This window comes from Rhinolophus hipposideros (genome assembly GCF_964194185.1).
Source record: "Rhinolophus hipposideros genome assembly, chromosome: 11".
In the NCBI taxonomy this organism is placed as follows: Eukaryota; Metazoa; Chordata; class Mammalia; order Chiroptera; family Rhinolophidae; genus Rhinolophus; species Rhinolophus hipposideros.
Window position 1 is genome coordinate 1,999,141 of NC_138057.1, and position 9,483 is coordinate 2,008,623.

At 44.0% G+C, this 9,483-nt stretch overlaps 1 protein-coding gene across 2 annotated transcripts in view; it reads left to right on the plus strand.

Annotated features, from left to right (window-relative positions):
* SPTLC1 (serine palmitoyltransferase long chain base subunit 1) overlaps nt 1-9,268 on the plus strand; it is a 61,839-nt gene extending 52,571 nt beyond the window's left edge. Inside the window, exons 13-15 of one of the 2 annotated variants that reach the window (XR_013994555.1) lie at nt 3,100-3,217; nt 6,720-6,793; nt 7,868-9,266. Coding sequence is in view for 1 of the 2 variants with exons in the window: in XM_081067545.1 (XP_080923671.1) it covers nt 3,100-3,217; nt 6,720-6,793; nt 7,868-7,961 (286 nt within the window). In the remaining variant the exon portion in view is untranslated. Of the gene's footprint in view, nt 1-3,099; nt 3,218-6,719; nt 6,794-7,867 lie in introns of both variants that reach the window. The other variant, XM_081067545.1, reaches the window with a different exon arrangement.
* The last annotated feature ends 215 nt before the right edge of the window (nt 9,269-9,483 follow it).

The window sequence follows — 9,483 nt, forward strand, 5'->3', positions numbered from 1 at the left end:
TAATTGTAACTGCATTAAGTTTTCTGATTGATGTGTAGGGAATTTGCATCCACTTATTTGAGTTTTCCTTTGGGTCCTTGAATGGAATTTTTAAAAATTTCCCTAAAACTACTGCATCTTCATAGGATCTTTAAGAGTAATCTCTAGATATGCTGTAGACTTTGTTGCTGCTATGAATGAGGTTGTCTTTTATATTGTCTAATTTCTGATTTATAAGAATGGTACTGTTTTCTCTAAACTGATCTTATATCCAGCAGTCTTTCTGAGCTCTTTATTCCAGTAGTTTGTTTCATTCTGTTATAACAGTGCACATAGAATCCTATTATCTGCAGTATTGTTTTTCTCTTCCCTCTTAATTGAGGAGGGCCACTAAGAACTTAATCTTAGTTCTTTTTCTTCTTTTATTGCATTGGTCTGGATCTGTAATATTCTGTTGAACAGTGGCAGTAATAGCAGACATCCTTCTTTCATTCCCAATATAAAAGTATTTCCTTATTAAGCATAAAACATTATACGACGGGTTTTTGGTCTTTATCAAATTATTCCTAGATTGGGAGACTTTTATTTTGTGATGTTGAGCCATCCTTGCCTTCCTGACTACACTCCTACTTGATTACATTATACTTTTCTGCATTTTAGATGTAGTTAGCTTATATTTTAATTTGAATTTCTATATCCATACTTACAGTTTAAATGGGCCTATAACTTCTTTTATGCAACCTTATGTAACCTAGGAATCGATGTTCTGGTAGCGTCAATCAATGACTGAGCTGTTGTTCCACTTTTCCTGCTTTCTGAAGCCACTGGTAACACCAGGCTTGATACTTGTTTTTTCCAAATTGGGCAGCCCAACCCCTTTGAGGCTCTCTAGGCTCAGGGCCTTTCCGTTGGGCATAGTCTGTGATTATCTCTCTGGTATCTACGTTATTCCCCCGTCCCTTTTTTTTCTGTTTCATTCTTTTGCATTTTGATGATAATATTTCCAGAATTTTGCCTAACTCATTATTTTTAATTTTGCTTATTTACCATATTTTGCTTTCTTTCATTGACTTGTTCTTTGTTTTTCCACTTTCCTGTTTCATTAAATTGTATTCTTACTCTTTTTTAGCTTCTTACATTTAGGTTATTGGTTTTATTTCTTATTTTCCAATAAACATTTAAAAGATAAAAATTTTTAATGACAGTAGTTTCAATGTTCACTTCTAAGTAGTTTGTGTTTTTTTTTTAGTTCTCCTCTAGTCAGTGATTCTCTCCTCTCATCTCTGAGGTTGCGTTTGGGAGAAGTTAGCAGCCTATCCTAGTCTGATTCCTTGCTGGAAAGGGGAAGATTCCTAAGTTCTAGCAGCTAGTTATTGGTGTCCAACCCTCTCCCTAGACTAAGCACATGATGCAGACCATGTCTGAGCCCATTTTCCTTTCCCAAATTTTTCTTTAAAAAGTATAATAGGCCCTGAAACAGCTTTTAAGTTTCTGAACTCAAGCTGTAATTCTGTGTCCCTTTGGTTTTGGTTACACTTTCATTTGACCCTCAGCAGCCAGAGAGAGGGCGTTTTGTTTCGTTCTTTCTCCCACCAGCCTGTCCTACCCACCATGTGAGATGAGCCCATTTGATCAAAGCACAGGCTCATTTGGGCTACAGGTGCCTTGTATGTATTAGGAAAAATCCAGGCCATTTAATTCATATGAAATGCTGTTTGAGAAGCAGTTTTTAAGTCTCCCATGAGAGTACATGCCCTAGAAACAAATGGTGCTTTTTTGTGTACAAGTTTAACATATGCAAAATTCACCTAGGATATGGGTTTTGAAAGCGTATCGTTTTGCTTCTACGTTAGTAAAAGAACTAACCTAGAAGGTTCTCCCACATTCCAGAAGACTAAGATTCCATGATTCAGATCTGTAGCCTGGTTTATTTAGAGATCATAACATGGTGTATTACATTGAAGGAAAGGAGACACAAACGAATATTGTTCAGGTGTGGCTTGAAAGCTAAATGATGTTGGCTCCCAGTACCTCACATGACATTTGTCATGTGGCCGTCATTCAATAAAACCTTGTTGTGTCCTAAACATATTTGAGGAATCAGATATGCTACCAAGTGCTTTCTGTGCTCATTTCATTCTAAGGGAAAGATCCAGGTGAAACAAACTATATGAAAGCAATCTAAAATGTTTAGCCTAATTTCAAATAAATATGTATTACCATGTGTATTCTAGGAGATAGATCAGAAATCAAACAGTATTTTTATTATAGGACAAAAAGGACTTTAAATGAACCTGACTAAATAATATGGCCCACAGTTCTCATGACATCTGTAATAATCATTGGAAAATAGAGGATTTCACCCTCACAGAAATGTTTCTACCTAAGCAACAGCAGATTTCTGTGCTGTTAATCCTAAGAAAGAAGAAAATTGTTAACTCAAGTAAAATTTAAAATTAAAAAGGCAAATAAGAAGGAAACTTTTCAATATGAACATATTGTTGAAGTCAAATTACAACATTTTCAATTCCAGAAATCATCCCTATAATTTATGAAAAGACAAGATAGAAACTAAAGACTTAGATAATAATCAAGGAAACAATGTTATCAGTGGTAGTAAGTAGTCTGTGAAGGAAGCACAGAGTAAGTAATAGAAAGCGATGGTGCAGACCCCTGCCTGTGCTAAGTGGGTGATGAAGGAGGCTCAGGAGTGGCGCTGGGGCTGGCCCAGGTCTGTCTGACACCGGCAGCGGACGAACGGGAGTGAACAGATGAGGAGAGGCAGTGACAGGGCCTGCAGAACTCCTGGTGGGAGACTAGCGTGGGCTCCCGTGCTTCCTAGTCAGTGAGAGCCAGAGGTACCCACCGGGATGGGCGCCTTCCTCCCAGCTGTGTCACAGAAACAACATGGCGGGGGTCCTGGGGACAGCCCACTGCCCAGCGCATGCATTTTGTCTCCCTGTCGGAATCAGAATCCCACCACAGGGTGTTTCCCATAAAAATCATGGTTTCTGGAGCTCAGTCATTAATGCAGACTCTGTAACATTATTTGCATGGGAGATACCTGATCCTGGAAGGGACTTACGCTTTGATTTGTGTGTGTGTGTTTCCCTTCTTCAGCATTTCTGGATTAAAAGTGGTGGGGGAGGCCCTTTCTCCAGCATTTCACCTGCAACTAGAAGAAAGCACTAGGTCAAGAGAAAAGGATGTTAAACTACTTCAGGAAATTGTAAATCAAGTAAGTATCTACTTATCCAAGTGAATCTCCCCATACCACCCATCCCCTGAATCCAAGCGATTTCTTTATGTCATTTTTAAGAAGGCTCTTTGCCCTCAGGGCTGGGTGTAACCAGGTCGCGTGGAGTTGGTGTGGTGCCCAGTCTTGCCCATGTCTGGAGGCCCAGCTGAGCACATCATGCGTCTCCCGACAGGCGCAGCTCATCTGTTTGGGTCTGGCTTTAGCTCACACTGAAGGTGTTATGTTCTCTGCCGCTGGGTTTAAATACCCTTTTTTCTGCTCTGAATCACTAGCCTTCCAGGAAACCCATTCACAACTCCAGGCTTTCTCACATGTAGATGGGGACATTTTGTGTAGACCACACGCAACACCAGACTGTCAGGCGGTGAACCCAAACGTAGCTCAGACACAGGCCATAATACTCTTGTCGCCAGGAAGGAAGGAAGACCACTTTGTTACTATACCTAATTTGGGATGTTCATTTCAATATCTTTTATCATCTGAAAGTCAGTTTACTACTCATTGTAACTCAGCTCTAACCAAGAAAAGCTCTCTGGGGAAAACCACTCCTCTTCTGTCCCGCAGCATTGCATCTCCTGGAGTCCCCTCCCCTCACTTCCCTCGTGCTGCTCCTCTTCCTCCTGCTGCTAACGCTGTCCAGTGGCCATGCAGCTCTGAGTGTGTGTGCCTGGGTGGCACTGCCTCTCACCTGAATCTGAAATACATCTAGTAGTACCTCGGTTTTCAAACGTCTCTGTTGATGAACATTTCAGTTTACGAACACCGTATAGTTTATGTATCTGTGGTATCATTAGATAGTAAAATTCATGCTAAATTTTCAGTTTTGGGGGTTGACTTTGAAGGTCTGGAACAGATTAATCCATTTTGCATTACTTTCTGTGGGGAAACCGTGCCTCAGTTTTTCAACGTTTCAGAACTCAATGGTCTTCCGGAATGGATTATGTTTGAAAACCGAGGTACCAGTGTATGTATTTGAGGATGAAAGCGGGCTACATTCTGTTTCCCGATGACGTTTCCTCCTGAAGGCTCCTCCCCGGGACCCTGCTGCCCAGTGTCGGGAACTGGGATGCTGCCGTCTGTCTCATGTTTTGCCCTACTGGGGCTCATGGAGGTCGGGCCCTCGCCCGGTCACGTGGCTGCCAGCCTCTGGCTTCACAGCTTGTTCTGGGCATCCCTCCTCCTACGAGGCGTGAACCACGTCACCTGGAATGACGACTCCTGGAGGGCTTCAGTTGTGGCCTTCTGGAATCAGTCATCTTAAAATTCCGAAGTAAAACCAAACCCAGAATGTGAGATTCCTAATTAAAGGAACATGTCAGATTATGAACAGTTGAGCCGGAGTGACTCACCTGGCTGAGTAAGGAAATGACACAGGTGTCCCCTCAGGTACCGCTTTACAAACGTGAACAAAGACAGGCTCTTTAAAAGGACATACGTCCCACAGACCACATTAACTGCCTCGGTGTTCTTCTTGTAATGTTCCTTAAATGTGCACAGATACAAAGGAGGTAAGCCTCCTTGGGGTTAGAGTTCTTACACAAACGTGATACTGAAACAAGTTGATAAATAGAAGCCAGACAGACAAGCTGTGAAAGTCCATTTAATCTCAGTGCCTCCATGTGACAGCAAGTTTGTTTCCTGAACTGGATCGCCCCAGTGATAGGACGGATGCAGCTACTGCAGCACAGGCCTTGGAGCTGCGTGTGACACCGCCATTCCCTGAGGCCCTTGGGACAGTGCTCTGCACGTGCGCTGTGTGTGGGCGGGACGTGGGTCTTCTCTGCCGGCCGCATGCCAGATCCTCTGCTCCTTTCTCACAAGACACCCTCGGTCTCCTGCTGCTGTGCAGAGACACAGGGCCGGTAAGGCCATGGCGCAGTGTTCACACATGGCACTTCCATAGACTGTCCTCATACCGTTTCCCTGAAAATGAAGACCTAGCCGACCGTCAGCTCTAATGCGTCTTTTGGAGCAAAAATTAATATAAGACCCTTATATAAGATAAGACCAGGTCTTTATAATAGTATAGTATAATATAATATAACATAACATAATATTAATATAATTAATATAGTAATAGGTCTCATGTTAATTTTTGCTCCAAAAGATACATTAGAGCTGATGGTCTGGCTAGGTCTTATTTTCGGGGAAACACGGTAGTAAAAGAGAAAGGGAGAGTCTGTGCACAGCTCAGATCCCCGCTCGTGTGGCGGTCTCCCGGAAATCGTCCTGAGAGCTGAGTGAGAAGAGAACGGGCCTCTGAGGGGGCAGACGCACTGCCTGCAGATGGCATTTGGAGGAAGGAAGAGAACTCTTCCTGTTTCTGTGCATTACCACAGCTTCCATCTTAAAGATCTTTTGTTCCACGCCTCTCTACTTTTTGTTTTCAATATTTAAGAAAGAGAAAAGAACTATGACCCTTGTTTAAGCATTATAGAACTGAGAAGTTTTGTTGAGTTGCTTGACAAAATACTGTTGTTACACACTGAGGGATGGTTTATAAAAATGTTCCTTGACTAAGCGGGGCTAGAAACAGTCAGGCGTCTGCAGGAGCAGTGAACGTCCCCAGGTATGTGTCCAGAAACTGGACACGGCACAAGTCCATCGTCATTGCCTGCTGGTGCTTCCCATCTTGTCCTAGCAGAGAAAAACCTGCCTCGCAGCTTACAGAGTGGCCCGCTTCCAGCAAAGAACCTTCCTGCCGCACGGGGATAATTGTTCTCTCCTTCACACCACTACCTGCTTGTAAATATGATTCACATACTGTAAAAGTCACCCTTTAAAGTCTACAGTTGTGTGGTTTTCCATATGCTCATAGGGTTGTGCGGTGTCACTGTCTAATTCCAAAACATTTTCATCACCCCAAAAAAGAAACCCCCGTAACCCACTACCATGACCTGGTTTTTAAGTTTTATTTCGATAGAGAATTTTTCATTTAAAAAAAGCCTCAGCAGGTGGTTAATGTCTGGGCAGCTGCGCAAAGCTGTGTGACCCCCGAGTCCTCTGCCTGGTAGCGCATGGAAGGGAGTTGGGGTGTGGCTGGTGTGTGAATGAGCCGTCTCTCCCTGGAAAGCTCTGTGGGCGTTACTCTCAGTCCAAGCCTCACTCAGCCTGCAGGCCTGGCTGGTACTGGCCCTGTGTGCTGGTTGTGCTTTGTCCCGAATGGTGCCCACTGCCTACCTGTGGCTGTTTCAGTCTGTCAGTGGCACTAGCCGTCCTACTGTGCCTGAGGGCCACCCGGCTCAGTGGCTGCAGTGCAGGATGGGGCAGGACACGCCTCCATCACTGCAGGAAGGCCGCACAGCCGTGCTGCTGCTTACGAGGGCTGGGTGCTGTTTTAGTTCTGTCTCCTGCCAGCCAGCCTTGGAGAAGTGAGTTAGAGCTGCTGCTGAGGACAGCATTTCGGTGCACTGCCACCCCTCCCACCATCACCGCCGTGGTGTCTGCCCTCCCGTGTAAATGTCTCCTTGTCTCCACACAGTGCATGAACAGGGGCATCGCACTGACCCAGGCGCGCTACCTGGAGAAGGAAGAGAAGTGCCTCCCTCCTCCAAGGTTGGTAGAAGTTCAGGTGTGACCTTACCTTCCTGTGCTTTAAAGTCTGTATGAAACGTATCATGTTTTCAGTTTTTGGAAGGCAGTCCCAGGGCTGGGAAGAAAGTGTGTCTTTAAAATACAGTATATCACTCGTCTTCTGTTCTTAAAGTAGATGTTTTCAGATTTTGATTGAAAAGCCTCTCAGGACTCGCAGTGCCCTCTTGGTTGACTCAAAGAAGTGGCTGAGACCCCAAGGAGGAAGTAGGGCAGTGGGGGTTCCATCACAAACACCAAGTGTGTCCCGAAGGTGGCACCTCTGCCAGCACTTCCCACGAGGTGACAGTCCCACAGGGTAGCCGGCCGCGATGCTTGCCCCGCCTATAGCTGCACCACTGTGGCACTTCATCCACCAACACTTACAAAACACCCAGGAAATAAAGCATGGTGGAGGAAACCCAGGGATCCCGGGAGCCCTGCATGGGGATGCGACCCCGACTCGGGATTTAACCAGACATCCTGGTCCTGCCCTCTCAGCACTTAGTGTCGCTGTAGGAGGTGGACACCCGAAGCAGCCATGTTCGGGGTCCTGGCACGGGGTGAGTGAGGTCACAGAAGGGGAAGCCGTGGCTAGTTCCGGCCTGGGCAGGACTTAGGCTTCCAGGAGCAGGTAAGGCGTAGGCCGAGCGTGGGGAATGGGGATGTCAGACCAGTGGTGGGCACCCACCTTCCAGCATGACTCGCCAAATTATAAATACGAACAACCAGACAATTCTTTAATTTGAGAAATTGGAATTCTTGCTTTGGGCCTAGTACTGCTTGGAGCAGTCAGTTAGTTAAAAGACCAAGTTTCCAAGAGCCCCACTGCAGGGTCACTTCGAGTAAGACACACGCTGGCGTCCAGGTGGGGAGCCCCACGCTTCTGTAAATGGATTGATAGTGTTTCCGGCTTACGGGACACGGTCCCTGCCACCACAGCCTGCCCTGCCCTGTCCTGCCGCAGAACTGAGGAAGCAGGTCAGCACTTGCCGTAGAGCTTGGTCACACAACAGGTGGCAGGCTGACCCATGCATTTTTGTGTCCTGTATTTCTCAGCATTAGAGTTGTGGTCACAGTGGAACAAACGGAAGAGGAACTGGAGAAAGCTGCTTCCACGATCAAGGAGGTGGCCCGGACAGTCCTGCTGTAGTCAGCCCTGGCCTGGGGGCCGCACGACGTGTGGACAGGCCAGTGTCGGCCAGTGTCGCCGGGAGTGGCGGCGAGGGGCCATCTCGGAGACTGCGTTGCTGCCAGGCGCTGTGGGTGTTGACTTGCTGTGTGACCAGGAGAAGGATGCTGGTTATTTTTACAAAGAACACATCTAAAGGCCCAGGAGCTGATTTTTTTAAAAAAGGAAAACTAATGTCAGCATATAACTGGTATTTAAATTGTGCTGTTTAGTACTGTTTAAATGTTTTATTATACTACTATTTTATATTCTTTGTTGTTGTTTAAAAATGAAGCTTCATTTTATCTTCTCTCCCCTCTACTAGTGAAGGTTCTGTAAGCACTCCTTAAGATTTCATAGAAAACAGCTGTGGTATCACCGCTCAGAGGGGCACTTCAGTGTTCGGGATACAAACTGTCGTATCATTGAAGACCTGAGTCAGCCACATCTTTTTTTAGTCTTCATTGCGTGAAGCTCAGTGGTGGCTAATATATAAAGGAACACTTTTTGTGCAATTATTATCAACTTTTCATTATAATATATTAGAATCCTAGAATTTTTATATCCACTAAATATTGGTGTTATCCCATTTCTAACAGCTAATCTTAGCACCCCTAACCAGAGAGTAGTCATACTTCCTAAGTGAGCAATAATTTAAATCTGATACTTTTTTATGTTAATATAATTGACCTTTACCTTTATTGTGTGTTGATGTCTAATCTGTTCTAGGAAGAGGGTTATTGTGATGATCGCAAAATATAACTCATCCTCGATATCTTAGACTATCTGAATGTATTCCTTTTCTGTATAGTGGGTTTGCCTAGGGACATAGAACCACAGGCTTTCTCTAAGCTAAGGAAAATAAGAGGATTTTTTTCTTTTCAGCTTATTAATTCCAAATATGCAAAAATGATATAAAGCACTAAAAATAAAAATTTTACTGTACTTTAGCTGTTTTTTTCCTTTAGTAAACCATGTTAGGTCGCATAATGTCTGTGATATGTGCTACCAGATGTCGCATAAATATTACACCATTATTCCTTATTAAAGAAAAAGTAAAAGAATAAAATTACTTTAAAAATGTCATTTTTGTAATTTGTGTTCACCATCTTTTTAAATAACCTAATTTTTAATGTTTGTTTTCGATTTTGCTTGAGGTATTTCTTACATATGTGCCTTGTGATCGCCGCTGCCGCTGCTTTAAAGGATACAGTTCTCTTTGCGGGGGGGGGGGGGGGCGGTGAATGTTTTGTTTGTTTTTAATGAAATAAATCTACATTCCTGCTGAGTCTGTTTGTATATGTGATATATTCAACAGAATAGTGTCTTGATTTTACTGTTTTGCAAATCTAGGATGATACCTTTTGTGGGGAGATGGGAGTTCAGAAAATACTCATTTAATTTTTTTAGTACTTCAGTGTATAGTATTTGAAATTTCCTAGGTTCCTATGGATTTAAGCCTTGGCCACAGTAGAACTCAGAATCATTACTTTTAAATGGATGA